Source organism: Scardinius erythrophthalmus (genome assembly GCF_964197995.2).
Source record: "Scardinius erythrophthalmus genome assembly, chromosome: 3".
Taxonomy (NCBI): Eukaryota; Metazoa; Chordata; class Actinopteri; order Cypriniformes; family Leuciscidae; genus Scardinius; species Scardinius erythrophthalmus.
In genome coordinates this window covers 44,044,410-44,066,290 of record NC_138223.1, presented here as the reverse complement: position 1 = coordinate 44,066,290, position 21,881 = coordinate 44,044,410, and the positions used below count along the sequence as shown (strand labels likewise).

The window sequence follows — 21,881 nt, the reverse complement described above, 5'->3', positions numbered from 1 at the left end:
ATTTCTGCTTTAATACAGACATGTTTTTATATACTTTTAGAAATATGAAACAATCGTATCCCATGTAAAGAGATTGCATTGTCCGAGAGTTTGGGAATATTAACACTCACACATAATTTATGTAGCAGATTGGGAATTTCCCTTTGTTTCTCCCCCTGGTGGAGAACTGAATTATCTGCCCAGTAAATTTAGTGGTGTCAGGTAACCGTCTGGTGACTAATTACCATGATTGCACTCTAAATAAAAATGCAGCATTCAAATGGCTGGGGATGTTACTTTTTGCATCCTGGTTGCCTGTTCTTAGTGGAGTCGTGTGGTTCGGGGCATTTAGTCTGCTCATTGCGTGATCAGTCACTACACAATTTGAGTGCAGCGAGAACCTGTAGGCTACAGTCGTGTTAGAATCATTGAAAACGCAGTTGGAAGGAACGTGCATAACAGGCTTGCTTCCAGCTCTGAGCGGTGTAAGCTTATCGTTAATGGCAAGACGCACGGCCCCGGATTACGCTGCTGTTTTGTTTCTATTTTGAATGTTTTATTTTCATTAATGTTTTTGTATTGTGGTATTTTCTTTAATTGTTATAATCTGTATGATTTGATTTTCTTTCTTTGTTTATATAATTTGTAATTAATGTGAGCGCTCGGGTCTCCTGTGGCCAATGGTAAAAAAAAGGGTACTTTGCCCACCTCTCTTTTTGGGGGTATTGTGTTTAACACTTGAGTGTGAGTTTCTCATTCTCTTTCTAGTGTGCAACACCAGTGTGAGTGGTTGGTTGTAGTGAGCGATTACTGTTTGAGGTGGGGCAGGATTCTTTTTCCCTGTTAGTGTCTTTTGAAGACCCAAGTGCTGCCTGTAGTCTTTTTTCTTTATTTTAAGTACCTTTTTTTGGTATGTGTCGATAATGTAAGAGGTAAATGTATTGAAGGTACTTATTAGTGACTGTCATGTGCAAGAACCTTTTTCTGGAATGTGTCTGTAATGTAAGAGGTAAATGTATTGAAGGTACTTATTAGTGACTGTCATGTGCAATAAAACAAATTGTTTTAATTTGCAGAGCTGTCTCAGTCCTCTCTGGAAAGAACGAACCTGGGGTTTAGATTTTCTGAGTACTAGTATATCCTGGGGTGAAAGTCCCTAGGTGGCGTAGTTGGCTACTGTTAAGACTTTGAGTATCTTCATGTGAGCTTTTGCTTGTCTTAGTTCTCATCTTGCTCTCTGCCTGACCATCGTGCCACATTTATATATAAAAACATGATATCAGAGTTTTAAAATCAAACCTTTTAAAAGAACAATACATCACGGTTGTTTAAACCAATGAGCGATAAGCTGTGTCATCAGCAAGTCAATACCCATCGGGCTTTTGATCAGCGCCGTCGGTGGAGAGCATCTGCAGAACCCGACGTGTCCGCCTCGCTGTCGCAAGAGTTTTTTGACATACGTGTGAGCATTTATTCATCTCGCTATTCCTCAAAATGGATGAAAACAGTGAAACGCAAACTCAGAAAATTAAACAAACCTGCAATAATTAAATATTTTAAATTACACAGATACACTTAATGTATTTAATCTCACTTTGTTAATCATTGTCTTTGCTGCTGACCTTCGATGATCCAAAACATCACATTTGTGATTCATTTTTTGTTTGTTGGTTTGTTTTTATTGCACTTTGAAGAGCTTTTGTCACAGATATTCTTGAGATACCAATGTCATACCTGTAGGATTTTCTCTTCTAAAATTTCTTCAAACATAGTCAAGTAAACTATTCTGCAGAATTAAGGCTGATGTATTATGAGGCAAAAAATGAAGTGATAAGAAAGCAGTTTATTGAATAACCTTAGATATTTGCGATGTCAAAGCTCTGCCTGCATCTAAACATAAATATGCATGTTCTTCACAATTATATTCTTATAACAAAAAAGGTCATAGTAATTCTGCTTTACTGTGTCTAATCAACTTTGAGATTGTGATTTCTCATGTGAATATTAAGGTTATATTTCACTGTGAAACCCTTTCCACATCGAGAACAGATGAAGGGCTTCACTCCAGTGTGAACTCATGTGATGTTTAAGGTGTCCTTGTTCTGTGACACTCTTTCCACACTGAGAGTACGTGAAGGGCTTCACTCCAGTGTGAACGCTCATGACGTTGAAGATGTCCTTGTTGTGTGAAACTCATTCCACACTGAGTGCAGGTGAATGGCTTCTCTCCAGTGTGAATTCTTGTGTGATTCTCAAGGTTTCCTTTCACTGTGAAACTCTTTCCACACTGAGAGCAGGTGAAAGGCTTCTCTCCGCTGTGAATTCTCATGTGAATCTCTAGGCTTTGCTTCATTGTGAAACTCTTTCCACACAGAAGGCAGGAGAAGGGCTTCTCTCCAGTGTGAACTCTTATGTGATTCTCAAGGTTTCCCTTCACTGTGAAACTCTTTCCACACTCAGAGCAGTTAAAAGGCTTCTCTCCGGTGTGAATTCTTATGTGATTTTCAAGGTTTCCTTTCACTGTGAAACTCTTTCCACACAGAGAACAGTTGAATGGCTTCTCTCCGGTGTGAATTCTCATGTGAATTTCAAGTCTTTGTTTGGCTGTGAAACTCTTTCCACACACAGAGCAGTTAAAAGGCTTCTCTCCAGTGTGAATCCTTATGTGATTCTCAAGGTTTCCTTTCACTGTGAAACTCTTTTCACAGAGAGAACAGTTGAATGGCTTCTCTCCCGTGTGAATTCTCTTGTGAATTTCAAGTCTTTGTTTGGCTGTGAAACTCTTTCCACACTGAGGGCAGGTGAATGGCTTCTCTCCAGTGTGAATTCTCATGTGCTGTTCAAGGTTTTCTTGCTCTGTGAAATGCATCCCACATTGATGGCAAATGACAGAATCTTCAGTCAGATCTAAAATGAACATTAAAAGATCAATGTCAAAATCAGTCCAAGCACAATAAAGCTGTGATAGTTCTAGATCTGCAAAAAAATCTTCACTTTGGGCGACTAAATAATGTCTATCATTAGCCATTAGCTATCTTACACCCGGCGCAAGTGTTTTTTGCTGGTATAATTTTCACCTCCAGCGCCACGTTGTTAAATAGCAAATGCTCTCTGGAGAAGCGTTCAGTCTTTCCACTATCAAATTCCGCCATGTAAATAGCGAATCCGCCATGGCGCGAGCGCAACTGGCTTTTAAAGGGAATGGGAGATGAGACTCTGGTTGGTTTATTTCACGTTACGTCCAAAACACACCCATTACTCATTAAGAGAATATGGACAACCCTTTTAGACCATGCGCCGGGGGCGTCGACCATTTTTCTCGTCATTAAACTAGAAAAAGTGGATTCGGACCCAAACTGAACTACAAATCTGTGTTGTATTTTCCTGTCAAATTATGAGAGTACATTTGGAATTATTCAGCTTTTAAGAAGATTTGTCGGTTTCTCCAGTAGTGGACGGAACTAATACTAACGACAATCTCATTGGCTGGCGTTCAACCCTGTTTTGATTTCAGCCAATCAGTTCGAGCAAAGGCTGACAACGTGATTAATATTCATGAACCCAGCAGCTCATCAATCCTTAGTGTGTTGTGTGTTGTAATTAGTAGTATTATAATCTTTTTATAATAATTACTATTTTCTACCTAACCCTAAACCCACACTGAATGGCCAACAATATCTTAAAGTCCCCGTGAACCGGAAGTTGCAAACGACTTTTCTCCAGTGTTATGACGCATTTCCCAGTGAAACGGAATATTGAACAGAGGGCAGGGTTTTACTCTAGCGCTCCTCCTCTCCATCTCTGCTCATAGCAGACTAACGGTTTGAGGGGAGTGGTTAAGCGTTGCCCAAACCAATTCCTCAAACCTACGTCATCAGAGAAGGTCCTCCAATGCAGAGGGGAGGGGCATTTTCAGATTTTGATTAAAGATTACCATGGTAAAAAATTTTTTTTTTAAATATTTTCTTGCACGGATTAATTGTTCACCACAAGACTAGTAATATGCGCTAACAAAGTAAATAGGGTCAATTTTGATTTCATGGGGACTTTAAGCAGCACTACCATTCCTAAGTTCAGTTAAAATGACAAATATGCATGCATACATGGTTACCATGTTTTAGTTCTAATTACTGAAGTTCTATCATTAAATAGGGCTTGATTATCATTATCATAATATAATGCTTGACTGACTGATGTTAAGAGTGCGTTGAGATGTTTAGCATCTGTACATTCTGTGCCATTTCACAAAGATAAGCTGATTTGGTGGAATAAATATAAAATAGTATATCAGTATGGCGAGTAAACTAAAAAATTTACAAGCCAATGGCAATTCTATTGCCAAGGTGTGCGTAGAGGGTTGTGTAAGTTAAATGGTTAGTTCTCCCAAAAATGACATTTCTGTCATTACCTTCATGTCGTTCCTAACCCGTAAGACCGTTCATCTTCACTAGGGCTGCACGATTAATCGCAATTAACATGAAATCGTGCCTAAACCGATTTGATTCGTCAAGATTATGAAATCGCAAAGACTGTGATTATTTTTTAGCTTGTCACTTGTGACGTACGGCTCTGTTATCAGTGGTATCATTTGAAAAAGCAACACGCGTCAAACATCTTTTCAAACTTGAGAAGCATTTATGAACCTTTTGTCCAACAAGTGTCAACATTTCATAACATGTTTTTACTCAGAGCTGTGCTGCACTGACAAGCTGCACATAAAATAATCACAGCCTTTGCCAAATTGCGTGCGGTATCATTTCGATTAATCGTGCAACCCTAATTGTCAGAACACAAATTAAGATGAATCCATAGGCAGCAACATCATTGCAACTTTCAAGGCCCAGAAAGATAGTAAAGACATGGTTAAAATAGTTGCGCACAAAAAGTATTCCCGTCGCTTCATAACATTAAGGTTGAACCACTGTAGTCACATGGACTATTTTAACGATGTCTTTACTACCTTTCTGGGCCTTGAAAGTGGTGGTGATTACGTTAAAATCTATGGAGGGATCAGTTTTCTTCTGGATGCATGTGTGTTGAGTCAGAGTGCACTCATTCACTCTAGATCATATCATAATCATAACTCCTGCCCATCCAGACAACAACGTCCTGTATACTTCCTCGTTCTGAGTTCTGTGCATAAACAATTAAGGAAAACGTAAAGACAATACAACGATATATATTTCTGTATGTGTTTTTCAATTTGGTTCAGGGTATTTTTATAACAATAAAGAGCGTTTGCATGAGAAATTCATCTATAAAACAAATAATGCACGTCTGGGCATTACATTATCAAAATCCAATTAAGATCACAATTGGAAGTTTATACAAGGTCTCGATGCTCATGGTTTAAGGGGTTTTTTGAGCATAAACAGTCATTATTTCAAAAATTAACTCGATACTACTTATTGTAGCTCTAATGCACTTGTTACCCAGCTGTGATTATATTTTATGATGTATTTGGATCTAAATAATTCTCGTAAGGTCTAGTAGGCATTATAGATAGTTTGTGTTATTGGTATTAGTATTAGCACCAAACTTTATTTATCTTATTTTACTGCAGTATGTTGTACAGCGGACGAGGTTAAAGTAGAGGTTGACGAGGTTGAAATACATCACTGGACACGGTCACCTCTGATAACAGATAACTCTAAATTGTAGACAGGTGCATTTTCTGTAAAGCTGCTTTGTAACGGTATGTAATGTGAAAAGTGCTATACAAATAATTATGAACTGAATTGCCAAATGGAAAACCCTATGAGATACATGCTTTCTCGGTTCAGTACCACCTATCGTGCTGGTGTGAATTAGCCGAAGGCGATCAACTGATTCACGTTTGTTGGCGATTTGCTAAGTTTCATCATGTCGTGCTCAGTGTGAAAAGACCTTTAGCCTCAATTTACACCAGAGACTAGCATCCATCTCACTTATATCTGTTAATACAGAGGTAAACACAGGATCGGAAACGTTTTGTGATTTGCTGACTGAAATCACATTTGTCACAAGATGCATAGGCAGCGATTTGCTTTTCCTGCTAACTGCATTTTACAGAATAATGTAATATGAACAAAATAAAACCGTTCCCATGGTCTGTGAAGAAACCATCCGTTTAAACCAAAACTTAAGACTCTGGAATACTTAAATAATAGATTTTTAAAAAAGCTTTGTTTCTTTAACGTTAGTTATAATGTTTTTGCTCCCAGTTTCTCTACCCTGTTTTACCTGAATTCAATTGTTTACACACGGAGGAAGGCATCAAGCGTTGTGTTGGGAAAACTTTTGGTTTTAACAACTTTGTAAAATTGAGCATTATGTGATATGTAAGGGATAATGTATAGAGAGGCGGTCGTTATAGCGAATAACAAGCCCGTTCTCGTTCAGCCTGAAGGGCTTGTTATTCGCTATAACGCCCGCCTCTCTATACATTATCCCGCTTATTACATGGCTACCTACAAAATAAATAATTAATTTGACACAAATTATTGATTTAAAAAGGAGTTTATTGTTTTAAAAACGATTGTATTGCTTCCGCCAAAGAAAATAGTCCGTTCCGCGTCCATAGCAACGCGCTGTTTTGCATGGCAACGGTCTGTTATAGCTCGCAGCGGTCTGTTATCAAGAAATAACAGACCGCATTCTACATTGGAATTCAGCAAGCCATGTAATAAAGATATTTAAATGCTGCATTTATTTTATAATTTTTAAAACAGTGGCAATTTACAATTTACCATTTTTCAGTAGATACTAACAAATATGAATGAAAAATCGCCGTTTCTGCAGCAATTGGATCTCTGGTTCAAATTTAGTCGGCTAATTTTAAAATGGATAATTTGTTGATTTGAGAATTACCCAATTCTTTTTACTTAATTGATTCTTTGTAACTGAATCACCAAACTTACACTGTGTTTCATTCTTGAACTCTTCTGTTGACTCGAAGGTCTCTGTTATCCCGTCTGGTGTCTGTGTGGTCTTGTTGTTTTCATGCTGTTCAGTCTTCATCACCTGGAAATGTTCGATCCCGCTTATTTCACAGACCGCTCCATCAGTCATTTTGTTCACTCTATATCTTCTAATACAAATTACACAACCAAAACTGATAACTGGAATAAGCTGGAACTGAAAAACACTGATTTATGAAGCTCCGAAACTTCTTCTTCTTCTCGAGGTTTATCACGATTTGGCAAACCAACTTTTAAGGTGCATTTCCTCAACCTACTGGTCTGGAGTGTGAAGCGCACAGAGGTTTAACCCCTTTTTTTACAGTCATGGTTTAACCTCCAAGCAGTTCTCTATGGAGGTGGGGTAATAGAAAGACACGATATGGCAGAAAAAGTATGGCATTTTATTAATGTTAGCAATACTTATGATGTTTAAAAATTGATTTAGCTTTCACATTGATGGCATTTACCAAACGCTTTAATGACAACAATAGGAATTAAATCTAACTACAATTAAGTATTGACCCAGCTAGATTTTTTTTTGTTGTTGTTCTAGTAATGTTTTCATCAGAAAGTAGTATTTTGTTCCTGCAACGTTTTCCTAAAGGTATAGGATAACATTCTCTAAAAACACTCTAAATATGTTTAGTTATAACATTAGTAGAACATTATCCCCTAACATTCTTATAAAGTTTTTAAAGGGAGGTTTCCCACTGGGCACTGGATGTGGACAACTCCACAAACAGCATTACCAGCTTCACTTATTACTAGGGGTGCATGGTGTGCGTTTCCCAAAGACAACTGTAGTCACGATTTCTGTCTTTAAAGGTCCCGTTCTTCGTGATCCCATGTTTCAAACTTTAGTTAGTGTGTAATGTTGTTGTTAGAGTATAAATAATATCTGTAAAATTATAAAGCTCAAAGTTCAATGCCAAGCGAGATATTTTATTTAACAGAAGTCGCCTACATCGAACGGCCCGTTTGGACTACATCCCTCTACTTCCTTCTTTAATGACGTCAGTAGAACCGTTTTTTGACTAACCTCCGCCCACAGGAATGCTCCCTCAACTCTACCGAAATTCGTTTATGTACTTGCGCACTTCTTATAACTTACTGTGTTTACTCAGCTCTTATGGTGATTTTCTGAAGTAAAACTGACGCTTCATCTTTTGTGTGATGTACAATAAACTTTATTAAACTCATCAGTACATGTTTGATCATCATTCGGACCTGGTCCGAAACCGCAGACTTGTAGGCTATTAATAAATAATGGATACATACAAGCAGATGACAAATACGTTATAATAACCGTAATTAAACTACTAAACTATACCTGTTTCATCTCTATACAGCACTCTGACTCTGTAGGCATTATTGTCCGACTCGAAATGAACACGTTACTGAGAGTTTCTGATATTATCATCATTCCGTGAGATGAAATTGTCCTGAGAGACTGAGCGCGAGCTCGTGAAGCTCCGCCCCCTGTGCCGTCCAGCAGCAGTTAATTTGCATTTAAAGGGCACACACTAAAACAGCGCGTTTTTCTGTGACCCAAAAGATGACAATTTAAACATGCTGTAAAAAATGATCTGTTGGGTATTTTGAGCTGAAACTTCACATACACACTCTGGAGACATCAGAGACTTATTTTACATCTTGTGAAAAGGGGCATAATACGGGACCTTTAACAACACAATTCAACGGAACTTGTGACCATATTTGGGTAATGCTTTTGGCAAACACCAGTTTGACTTTATTTCTGTCAGACGTCTACAGAAGTTCTTATTAAGAATTAACAGAGGTTTAGATGGTTTAAGAGGTTTGTTTTATTGAAAATGCTTCATTTGAAGTCACCATTATGGTGATCGGTGTTTGATTTAGTTGAACCCTCGACTGTTTGACATTAGCTTTTCTCTGACTGCCGTAACTGTGTGTTTATAAGGCACATTTATTATTAAAGGGATACTTCACCTCTGGGAAGATGAATGTGTATTTAAAATAGGTCATTTTAGTTGAAGAAATGTGAAGAAATTTTTGAATTTGGAGCTTTCTAGACTGAGAAAAGCCAGAAAATGTATTTTTGGCTTATGTGGATGAAAGACAACAACTCCCAGAATGCACTTGCTTCGCTGCCTTAGGAGGCCACGGCTACCGGTAAGAGTGTACAGTTGAAAACAACAAAGCTAGCCTATGTGATGAGTTTGCGAGGGATTCAGAGATCGTCCAAAATATCCGGGATTCGGCTTTTGCGTTCTACAGTCGCCATTCATCATGTTTACTGTGGCGAGCAGGACGAGGCTGACGGCCGCGGGAGAACGGCGCGAGGCCGGTGGCGTGATTACTGAGACGCGCCGGGTCTCGCATCTCTCACGGAGGAGCGGGAATTTTTCTTAGCAATGGTAAAACGCACATCAACCGATCACTTCACACACTACATTCAAATTCACCAATCGGAATGAATTCAGTTAGATTGAAAGGAGTGCATGTAAACAATGAATGGCGACCGCAGAAAGCAAAAGCTGAATCCCGGACATTTTGAACGATCTCGCCCGCCGGACAAGTCCGGGAAAAGGAGGATGGTTACTCAGCTTTCTCCTACTATTCAGCTTTCTCCACAGAACAAGAGCCTGCTAGCTTAGCTTCCAAAGAAAGACACTTTTTCTTCACATTTCTTCAACTAAAATGACCTATTTTAAATACACATTCATCTTCCCAGAGGTGAAGTATCCCTTTAATGATGGTGACAGTCATCATCTAGTGATTTACTGATTTCATCTAGTGATCATATGGGTATGTTACTCATTTTTATGTTGTTGATTACTGTAGCCCTGTGATTCTACAGCATGTGATTCAGCAGTGTTTTAATCAGATAATCTGAAGGAATTTGAAGACATATTTTAAACTCCTGTGTCTAGAAGACTCACTTAGACATCAATAATCAGTGTATATGACTCTCAACAATGGTGACATGTTTAATGCTGCAGTGCATTCTGGGAGCCATGGATGAGTTTTGTATGATGCACCAATTAGCGCTACAAATGAATAAAAAACCACAAAACATACATACACTTCATGTTTAACGGTATCTGACTAATAAATTACTTTTAATAGGTTACTCTTTCATGCAATTCGCATTTGTTTTGTAAAAGTGTCTTGCACATGGTCTTGACCAGCAGGTGTCGCCAGCGTAAAGTGTTTAGTCCGCTTCAAATGAAATTAATTTTACAATGCAATTGCTTCACCTGATTCTAAGTGTCTAAAATCTCTGTTCTCCTATCACTACTTTAATGGATAAAAGCTGTCTCTATCCAAACTCCGAGATCTGTTACAATCTACAAAGGAACAGAAGGAGTTATTGTAGTATCTTACATCTTTGAAAGCAAGTTTGTGAAGAAACTGAAGACTCAGTGCTAATGAAATATATATATATAATATATATATATAAACATTGCAAAGTATCTTTACCTTTACCTTTTTTTCTCTATATGCATTTTCCACTGTGTGAACAACAAATGAAAATCTATTATTATTACCTATGTATGGTTATTGCTGAGCATCAGCTGTAGCATGTATTCATACGGAGATGAAAATGTTCTTTGCCCTGTTTTTTTTTTTTAATTATACTCTTGAGATGAAATGAGATCTGGAGATTCTCAGATGTAACCTCACCGTATCTTGTTTAGTGAGCAGAGAGCAGAACAGAAGCACAAAGACTGGGTCGTTTTGAAGGGATGATGTTATATACAGGTCTTCGAGATGAGAAAAGAAATGAAAACCTCACATTTGCTCTGTTTTACAAACACAAACATTTACTATTGTGTATCCATCCAGGCTTCCAGTTCAATCTGTTGTAACTAAGATGATAATATACTGAGCCTAACACTAAAATATAACATTTTGCATTATTAAATATAAATTATAGCAGAATTTTAAAGTTTATTTATTTATTTGTTTTTTAGGGACGTGCTCAGAATGTGTTTTAATCCTCTAAGAATGTGTTTTAATCCTCTTAGACCATTTTCTGAAATTTCATTCCCATTAGGATAATAATAACTTCACACACACACACACACACACACACACACACACACACACACACACACACACACACACACACACACACACACACACACACACACACACACACACAGCGAGTTAATTGTCACTGTAAGGCATTATCTGAGTGTTCCTCTTGCTCATTCACTCATGTGTTATTCAACACTAGTGTCAAAAATGACAATTACTTGCTGTGCAGCAGATAACAGCAAGAGCTCTAGTGTGCGAACCAACACACAGAGCCGTTGTTAAATGTTTTCATTTCTAGTCACTAATGCGTGGTTGATCATTCACTTCCGCTGATGCAGAGTCTGAAATAAACTAGATTTTTACACTTTCTTTCAGTGGTAACAGAATCAAGGCCCGTTTATCCCAAGAACGATAAAGATATAGTTATAATAATTGTTATAAAAGTAAAAGAATAGCAGAGACACACATCTATCTATCTATCTATCTATCTATCTATCTATCTATCTATCTATCTATCTATCTATCTATCTATCTATCTATCTATCTATCTATCTATCTATCTGTATGTCTGTCTGTATGTCTGTCTGCCTATCATATTTATATTGAATATAATATAATATTACCATTCATTTGAATTACAGTTTACCCTAACTAATAAATAAATAAAAACATGCAATTCAAATACATAAATCACACATTTGTACTCTGACATCCTATTCATTCACTTACTTCGCTTTGCATATTATGAAGTAGGGAAGTTGGAACCAGGATCTTGACTTTTTCTCTGGATGTTTATTCTGATCGACAGGATGGTCCGAAACTTCATACAGACTTTCTCATCAAAGTCAATACTGGGACTGCGGGGTCTCAGTGACACACGACGCGTATGTGTGTGTGTGTGTGTGTGTGTGTGTGTGTGTGTGTGTGTGTGTGTGTGTGTGTGTGTGTGTGTGTGTGTTTTCTGGGCCACTCACTTCACTTCAAAACTTCTCATTCTAGCCTCTTTTTTCTCCTCTTGTCTTCAAAGCCATCATTCATATTTCTGTCTATTCTTTCTGTTACTTCCATATGATATTCAGGCTAGGTTTGAAAACACACACTACTGTAGTAATCATACTGTTTCTGCAGTATATATCTTATGCTGTGCACAACATTTCAGTATGCATGGAATTTCCAGATAACCTGCTGCTTTTGAAAAACATGTGCAGTAAACAATATCAGCCATGATTTTAATACGATTTGACTGGCCTGCCAAGAGTAAAGGATATTCTTAAACAAAAAAGTGGATAAAAAATGCAAAATATTAAGTTTATTAACTTCTGAGACGACAGCTTGATGACACAACATGCAACATGTTGAGGTCCGTTGTGCATTGTTTTATTCTACAAAATAGTAGACTAATATATGCTATTCCATTCCGATCACGGCCTTTCTGCTGTATTCTTCCTGTTTTGCAGTTTAGTGAATGTGTGCAAGTTATTTCCCTTATCATCAGCATCATTCACACAATAATGCCTAATCATAAACTCCCTAGATAAGAAATCAAATTCACATGGATATAGACAGAAAAGATTCAACTCAAGAGAACCCTCATACACGTGTGTGTGTGTGTGTGTGTGTGTGTGTGTGTGTGTGTGTGTGTGTGTGTGTGTGTGTGTGTGTGTGTGTGTGTGTGTGTGTGTGTGTGTGTTTGTTTCTATCATGCCCACTCTGATAATAATGTCACTTTATCACTTCTCACACAAACCTATTGTTCATTAAGATGTTATTTATTACGTTTGCTATATTTTTCTTGAGGGGACATTTTATCCTCACAACAATGTAGGTAAAACATGACACATTATATAATTCTCTTGATTTTATATTAAACTAATAATATTTGCTAGGAAACCAAGCCCTTGCACAAACGCGTAATATGTTCATTAACACATCATTTGGTCACTTCTTCCAGCTCAGGGTGAAACCGCCTGCTGAAAAACAGGTTTGAATCAAAAGGTGTTCGAGAAAAATCACTAAACACAAACACAAGACTCACAAGACTGTCTTAAGATACACACACAGACGACAGACGTATTGAGTGAGGGCCACAAAAGCTGGATGATGCAGATTCACACACACGTAATACGGTGCACAACCTTTATAAAACACCATGCTTTGACAACAACATGAAATGACACTGATGATAAGTATTTTACAACATATTTTGCAGTTAGAATTTCAGTCGTTTGTGACACAGCGTTCTAAAAAACCTGGAACATTCTAAAATGGAACTTCTTTTAACTTGGACTGCATTCAAGGCCAATTTTGGACTTTAGAAGTGCATTCAACTTCGTCAAGTGGCTTGAGGGAAGTTTACTTGAACAGGCCCTCAACCCCTCGATTTTGACAGAGGGAGCGAGTCTACTCAACATGTACACATCAGGCAGATCCATAGACCACGATGCAACACGATTGTGATGTCCCAGCAGGTCGCGCTTAATTGAACCCCATCCCACACAACTCTAGTGTATGATATTGGAGTTATTTTGGCATTTAACTGCGTGAAATACTTGTAACTACCTTAAACGTACAATATGTGTTTTTTTTTTTTCGCCGCTAGGGGTCACTAACCTCTTTACAATAACAAAGGCGTAGTTTGATGACGCAACATTTGCTAAGAATTATGGATCTTGTCGTCAACGTCAAGCCAGCCGATCTAATAATGTTTACGGATGACTGAATACATCGATGTTTTTATCATGACTGTGATATGAAGCAGGTCGGGACTGCTAAGAGACAGCTATCAGCTCCACACGCGACGCGACGCGAGTCCCACGGATATAAAAGGAATACGGACATTTCATTCTACCGAACTACACGCAAGTGCAGAATTACTACTCACAGGTCAGTTAATTAGACAAATTAAACTTGTGAGGTAACGCAGCGCTGTTTCACTTGGTCTAACATTACATTAGCACACTAAACTGCATTTGAACGTGTTGAAATGAATGTGTTAGTTTGTCTGTATGAGACTAGCAGTAAGCTAGATCAACATTAGAATAACACATCATATTCTGACATTTTATCATTGTTGAACTGTATAGCATTGATTGTTTTTATGTAAATGTGCTCACCTGTTTAAAAAAGTAAGTTTAAAACATGTAGGAGTGGCCGAAGTCTCGGACGTGGAGCTCTCGTTTATATACGGTCTATGGGAGCTCTCGGCATCTCGAAAACACTGCGCTGATATTGATTCTCGTTTTAGTTCTCCTTTTTTATCCAGAGTCTGCTTGCCATGGTCCATAATGTTTGAACGAAACAACAACAGCGTGCAAATAGACATTGCGAACTACAAAGTTGTCCGCGTCAGTCGCTTTGGTTACTATCAGAGGGCTCTGGTTCATAGCTCTGGTTGCTATGGCAGTATGAGCGGAAACCAGGGAGAATGCGGATATGACGCCATTGACGGCGACAAAACGGAAACAAAGAAATGGTACGTGTCTTCATATTAAATTACAAATTTCTCCTGGTTTGAAAGTTTATGGAAAACAGTCGGGATAATGTAAGTACACAACTAAAGAAATACATAAAGATATAGTGATTTTTGCTATTTTTAAAGCAAAAAAATACATATTGTACCTTTAAGATGACTGTTTTTGTTTAACACAGTCATAGTTTGTTATAATGTCATAATATGTTAGAAAATATGTATTTATGACTAAATGGGTAGCCATAGTGGAAGACATTATACTTTACTCTGCAGAAATCAGTCACGTGCGCAGGGCTGCAGTTAGCAAATTAATTTTACATTCTGTTAAGTCTGGCAGGTTAAAATCGTAATCGCAATTCCTTCAAATCTATTTACTGAATAGCATGCACTGTAAAAAAAACAGTAAACTACTGGCAGCTGTGGTTGCCAGCATCATTTCGTAAAAATTGAAATTAACAGCTAAATACAGATTTGTCAGCTGCATTATAAAACTGTAATTTAACAGCATATTGCATTACAGCATTTAAAACGGTAACACACCGTATTTTTAGGATGCTGGCAACCAATAGTTTACTGTTTTTTTACACAACTATTTTTTACAATGTGTCTCTCACAGAGGTCAATAGTAATTTTCTATTCTGTTCTTAAGGTTTTCTGGAAATATAGACTTAAACATTTCCATATGTTTTTACCCCATATGTAAAAACACTTGAATGCCCAGAGACTTCCAAACCCAGCACAGTTCATTAAGCATGACATAAACATGCGATCGTGAGAACCATTAGTGTGACACATGTGCTTCTTTTGCATGTCATGAATCTGTCCGCACTTCTGATAATGCTGTGGACTGATAGTGGCAGTGAATGTGTGGATAAACAGTGCGTTCTGCTACTGTAAACAGCGTATGTTATCATTGAGCCTCTGAGAGTCACTCTGTTTGCGTTTGAACGTGTGAATACAGTCTAATTGTGTCTCTGTTTTGTTTTTGTCAGTGCTAAAAATAATGGTGACATGTAATGTACTGTCTCATGACCTCGCCGTGGGTTTCCATGCTCTCGCTGGTACGGCAGATTCACTGGATTCCCTAATGATGGCCTTTATGATGAATGGAACCAAAGCCACTGAAAGGACAGACAATTAAAGACAGTAGGACTGTAGAGGGACGGGTGTAGGAAGAGATTGTGGGAAGGAATCAGTCTTTTACGGGGTTAGAGAAATCTGCACAATTCCCACCAGTCAGACTCTTTCTGGAGAAAACATTACAATTTCATGGAAATGTTTTTGAAGACAGTCCTGAGCCCAGCAGTCAGCATGTGATCCAAACACCTTTTTCCATTCACCTTTCCACCTTTGTGTGAAAAACAAACCAAATTTAAGTTGACAGTTAGCACCATTATTGTTCTAAATGTCATGAATTATAAGAATACACAGGCTTACAGTATTTCAGGAAAGTGGATTAGATTGGATGTTTTCTCATTTTTATTTAATTATCTTTTTTTTTTTTTAAACAGTATCCCTTGAGAACGATGTCAAAACACTGTTAACACTGAACTGAAGTCAGAAAAAAATGAAATTGATATCATTCCACACTGGGGTAAAAACTCCTTTGTTGCCATCTAATCGAAAGCTTTTTTCCACTCCGATGGAAATGTAATCAGTATTTCTCATTCCATGTCACTCCAGAACCTTCTGTCCGACCTGAAGCGTGTCCGTCATCTCTGCGTCACGCGCGGGAGATTGTGCCCCTCTCTGCATCTTATCTCAGAGACCTGCTGACTGACACTCATGGTCATACTCCTCTTTTCCACTATTTTCCTTTCCAATTGCACTCCCCGCTCAGGGAGGCTCAGGCGCCCGAGTCTCTGGCAGCAGCTGCAGTTCTGGACAGACATCAAGATCAAGATCACTCTGCCACAGGAAATTACAGAAGCAAGAGAAGAAAAGCCATCAAAATCTTCCTTTAGTGCATCTATCTATCTATCTATCTATCTATCTATCTATCTATCTATCTATCTATCTATCTATCTATCTATCTATCTATCTATCTATCTATCTATCTATCTATCTATCTATCTATCTATCTATCTATCTATCTATCTATCTGTTTATCTATCTATCATCTATCTATCTGTCTGTCTGTCTGTCTGTCTGTCTGTCTATCCATCCTTCTGTATGTCTATCTATCTGTCTATCTATCTATCTATCTATCTATCTATCTATCTATCTATCTATCTATCTATCTATCTATCTATCTATCTATCTATCTATCTATCTATCTATCTATCTATCTATCTATCTATCTATCTATCTATCTATCTATCTGTTTATCTATCGATTGAAACAAGTTGGATGTATCGATAAGTATATAAACCTGGTTATTGTGTAGGCTATTACAGTTTTTCTCCATTGGTTTGGCTCATTTCTTGAAACAGAAATTACATTCTCAAAACTCTAAGATCATTTGGCAAAACAGTCTTACAGTTCAGCACAACACTATAACTCACTTGCAAGAGCTCATATCTCTCCCAAAACTGTTCACTCATGCTTCAAAACTAAATTCGTTTCCCATATAAAGAGTCAGTGCCACGAAAATGGCAAAGATCCTTCTCAATTGCTTTGGCTCATTTCTTGAAACAGACCGGACGTTCTCAACACTCTTGGTGCTTTTGCCAAAATAACGTGGATGGTTCGGCACAACACCATGGTTTACCTGCAAAAGCTCATACCTCTCCCAAAACAGTTCACTCATGTGTCAAAACTAAATTTCCTTCTCATTTAAACAGTCAGTGCCCCCAAAATGCTTCGTCCCTTTGGCATTGTGTAAGCACTGCAAGTCAAAATGTTTAGATGTTTTGTCACTATGGCAGAGGACCATTGAAATATCCCTCATGTCCACCTTTCAGTCTTAGCCCAGTCCTTCATTGACAGTGGTTACTGTACTGTTTTTTGTCTAACAGAATACAATTGTGTATAAAACTGAAAAAAAGAAATAGGATTTTAGGGCAAGAGTAGCCTCCAAGGTTTGACATCACACATTGCACTCATACTGCCAAGGAAATTGTAACCATTATCATTCACACACATAAAGTTACTTGCATACATCAGAGTAAAAAGACCCTACGAGACCTCTCTGATTTTCAGGGATCAAATCAAAATGTAGGCGGTCCAAGAAGATGAGGAGCTTCTGTGTATTGTATGGGCCAAGACTGGGGATGTGAGTGGCCACACCATTCTCAGATATGGCAGCACACATAGTTATATATATATATACACATATATGGTATTCATGGTATTATGTTCTTGACTAATTTTGACAACTGAACAGACTATTGTGATGACTTGACGCTGACACGTTTTGGAGCGAACAACCATTAGACTGAGAATCAACAATCAGTTTAGATCTACAAGATCTATTCACTTGGAAATTGTGCTAAATGTAGGCTACCTGTACTTAATCATTTGCAAAGATGTACTGAGACATTGAGACATGTACTTAGACATTTGCAATTTGATGAAATGAATGAGAAATTCAATTCTGTTGTGAACAATTGCCAAGTGGTTTGGAGGTTTGTCCATGTTGTTTTGAGAATGTCAGTTCTGTTTCAAGAAATGAGCCAAACCAACGGAGAAAAACTGTATAACAGTCAGTATATTAGAACTACTAATTAGTATATGTTTAATTCATGCATGGCTGACAAATATGCATCGTATTGTTTTATTAGTTACTGTAAGGTTAAAACCATAAATATCCAAATGCATGGAAGGTTTATGTGTAATTCAAATATACAAATCTTACAGTAAAATCAGGCATAAATATTTTTTTGAATACGCATTCAAACAGATTGAGACTTGAGTGACTTTCCATGAGAAAATCGTGATCGTCGAGAAAACAAAACCAAACAAATAGGGCTTCGGTAGATAAATAAGGACTGTCACTCAGCATATATTCACATTACACCGAATCTGTGCTTTTTCATCAATAAATGCTGTACGTTTCATATTTTCATTGAAGGTCAGTGCCTGTGAATCAGTGTAGGTGACAATGCAACATAAGTCTTTTATATATGTACAAGAATGCATTGTGGATTTGTACAGACCAGAAATGAACCATTGAGGCCTGCAAACTGACATCTATTCAGTTTATTCCAAAGCAGAGTTGCATAAAACATATGGATAACCAAGCGCATATGATCCATGGCCAGTGTTTGAGGAAAACCATTTATTTTCGTAGTCCGTTTCGCTTCATTTAGTGCGTCCACAGTGTTTATCCGGGACTGCAGCTCTCATGAACCCCACACATTTAGCCCTGTCGTGGGTTTACAACTAGTGGAGACATATTTGAACTCTCAGAAGAGATCTTGACGAAGTCTGCGTGACTGGAATGTACACGGGTGTCATTCTCTATTATAATCAATCCTTACCTTTTTTGGGTCTGCAGAAAGAAAGATTCATGCAGTGCAGACGGACCGTAAGTGACATCGGCTGATGGAGGGCGAGACAAGCGCTTCAGCTTTGCCATTCTCCAGAGGAATTTAGGTTTGAATCTAATTGAGCTTTATGTGGTGGTTTACAAGATGTGGGAAAACAGTGGCCTCTCTCACACACACATGTATATTTATCCTAGTGTCTTATCGGGACTTCCCATTAGACTTCCCATAGAAATACCTGCTTCTACACAGTTTCACACAAATTAAATAGACGTGCATAGTTTTTGTAATCAGCCGAGTTTAGATCTAAGGAGTGAATTTGAGGCGTGGAAGGTCAAAGACAATATGCTACTTCCAAAAGCTAATTTTATTGTAAGACCTGAAGGAAAAATACAATTGAAACTGTTAAACCACATCAAGGAAGTTAATGCATTTTAAAATTGCATGGTAGAATTATGAATTATGTATATTTAAATGTTGGATCTCGTGTTTTTGTGTCTGCTCAGACTTTTCACATTAGCAGGAATGTCCAAACTGCATGAATTTAAAAAAGAAAACATGCACTTAGTCCAAAAATATGCGATCAAAGGAAGAAAGATGAAGAAGTGCTTCATGATGAGTTATCCATGCAACTTTTTAGCACGTATTCACTCAGTCAAAGCAGGACTCTATAGCCGCTACATCAAAGTGATTATAACGCTCACTATTAGGGCAGGAACATCTGTGACGCACAGAACCGTAAGAACATGATGATAAAAAAGTCATGGAAATAAGCAGGAACGATAAGTCATCTATCTATATAACTACAGTTCAAATGTGTGGGGTCATTTGATTATGTTTTTGAAAGAAGTCTCTTCTGCTCACCAAGGCTGCATTTATTTGTTTCATTTCTATTAAAAAAAATCTTGAGTAAATATCATGAGGTGTGAAATGAGATATGTGTAATGAGTGCTGCATGTCCTGCTCAACCTTTCTTTTGCTTTCATCCTCAAACCAAATGTTCTCCCTGGTCTTTCATTCCCATTCACCTCAATCTTTCTGCTCATTCCCTCTCTCCTTCTATAAAGCAGTCAATCAGTTGGGTTTTCATCCCCTCTCCTCTGTATTCTCTCATCCTCATTAAAATGTAAATGAGTTTGATTGTAGAGCGCTAAACAGTCAACGCAGGTGAGAAACCAGAGATATTACTTTTTTCACAATTGTTCTGGCTTTACCATCAAAATGATGTGATTGTCATGAAAATTCTCTTCTTTTTCTTTGTTCTTTTTGTACCTTGACATGCAAATCAAAGTAGGATTACTGTAGTTCCACTTCCTCTGTAATAAAAAAAAACTGCAATTAAGCCGATTTTTTTATTTTTATTTGGTAAGTCTTTCCGACAGTTGCCTCACATTAATAGAAACATCACAAATTAACACACTGGCGACTTGCATACAAATGTGAAAATAATGAAGAGTTATTGCGTTTTGTTGGGGCTGCATGTGGTCACTCTCACGGGATGTTCTGTGGTGCTCATGCGGGTGGCGTGAGTTCGAATCCGGCTCATGACCTTTTAAGGCAGTTGTTGTTGGTTTTTGATCATATAGGGTTAGTGATAAATAACAACCATAAGTATTAAACTTCTGTGCATTACTCGTCCAATTATAGCTGAAATAATGCTGTTTGTTCACTTTTAAAAATAAAGGTTCCAAAAGCGTGTTTTCACAGCAATGCGAGACAAGAGCCATTTTGTGTTCCCCAGACTTTCAGTGAACAGAACCTTCACATTCTTATGGTACATTTACACGACAACGGTGTATTAAAAATGGAAACGATTTTCCTTTAGTTTTTTGCAAACAGACGACAACGTTGTCAAAATGATCCCCGTTCACACCGATCCGCGAAAATGACTAAAATCGCGTGTTATTCTGCTGCCAGGCCAGTAGTTGGCGATGTCAATTTGTAACCCAGACAGCAACATTGTTTCGGCCCAGATCCGGTACATGTGGATTCCACACGATCAAGATGTGGGCCGGATCTGGGCCGACACTATGTTGCTGTCTGCACTCAAAAAAATTAACTAGGAAGGTTGTGCACTTTACATAGTATATTTAAATTTAGTTTACTTATAATAATTGTGTTTGTTGACTTGAAATGTTTTTTTCTGTTAAGGTCCACGTAATTATGTCTCAACTTAACAGTACAAAATCCTAACGTGTTGTCTAAACACAAACCATTTATGTTAAGTAAAAAATTCTTACATCCAGATGGTGGCAGTATAGTGCGACGCCAACTGACATTTTGCCCTAACTTAATTTGATTGTGTTCAATCTGCTTAATATGTCAAATTTAAGTTTACTTAATCCGTTTGTGTTGGATTACATGAATGATTTGTGTTGCATTAACTGAAACTGGGCAGTGCTTGTTAGTTCCCAGCATGCTTTGCATATGGTTGAATTAAGAGAGAATAAATGTTAAAATTAAGTGTTATTTTATGTTTTTTTTTTGAGAAAATGAGAAAAGGGGAAGACTAGTGTGTAATTGTGTTTAATGTTCAATTACATTGGGATTATTAGAACCATTTAAATTACAGTGGGTTACCATTGTGGAGAAGTGTGGAGCATTTTGTTTGGCTGTGGACTGATTTGATTACTATTACCTGCTTTGGTTGAAGGAGCATGTAAATCTTAGCATTTAAGGTGCTAATATGTGCTACTGCTAACAAATAGCTAGCTATAGTCTATCAATTTAATTATGTGTCACTAAAAAAATGAAATATTAATGGATGAATGAAAATAACAAACACATAAGTTGAATGCAAATTAAGTAAACTAGTTGGGCTGACACTATTAAATTAAGCTGTCCAACCATAGTAAATAAGTTGAATCAACCTTAATAAATTAAGTTGACCCAACGTAAGTACATTAAATTGGAATAACAGAACTGCATAATGCTGAAATAAAGCAAGGTAATCATGTGGAAATCCTTTCCATGATTTTTTTTTATGTTCATTCAAAGAGTTATTTTTTTGAGTGTGGTGACACACATGCACATGACGTCACC

General features: G+C 37.6%; 1 protein-coding gene across 1 annotated transcript; it reads right to left on the bottom strand.

Moving 5' to 3' along the window:
* Positions 1–1,662: 1,662 nt before the first annotated feature.
* On the bottom strand, positions 1,663–7,197 carry LOC308687690 (uncharacterized protein). The gene is made up of 2 exons (XM_081360401.1): positions 6,879–7,197; positions 1,663–2,886 (listed from the first exon to the last, which is right to left on the bottom strand). The coding sequence occupies exons 1-2, from the start codon at positions 7,027–7,029 to the stop codon at positions 2,066–2,068; spliced, it is 972 nt and encodes a 323-aa protein (XP_081216527.1). The 5' UTR covers positions 7,030–7,197; the 3' UTR covers positions 1,663–2,065.
* Positions 7,198–21,881: the final 14,684 nt, after the last annotated feature.

What these genes read in the sequence shown, in the direction of transcription:
- LOC308687690 (XM_081360401.1), bottom strand. Translation starts at nt 7,029, where the DNA reads ATGACTGATGGAGCGGTCTGTGAAATAAGCGGGATCGAACATTTCCAG. An exon ending in GTTCAAGAATGAAACACAGT is followed by an intron (nt 2,887 to 6,878) that starts GTAAGTTTGGTG and finishes TGTTCATTTTAG; the next exon opens with ATCTGACTGAAGATTCTGTC.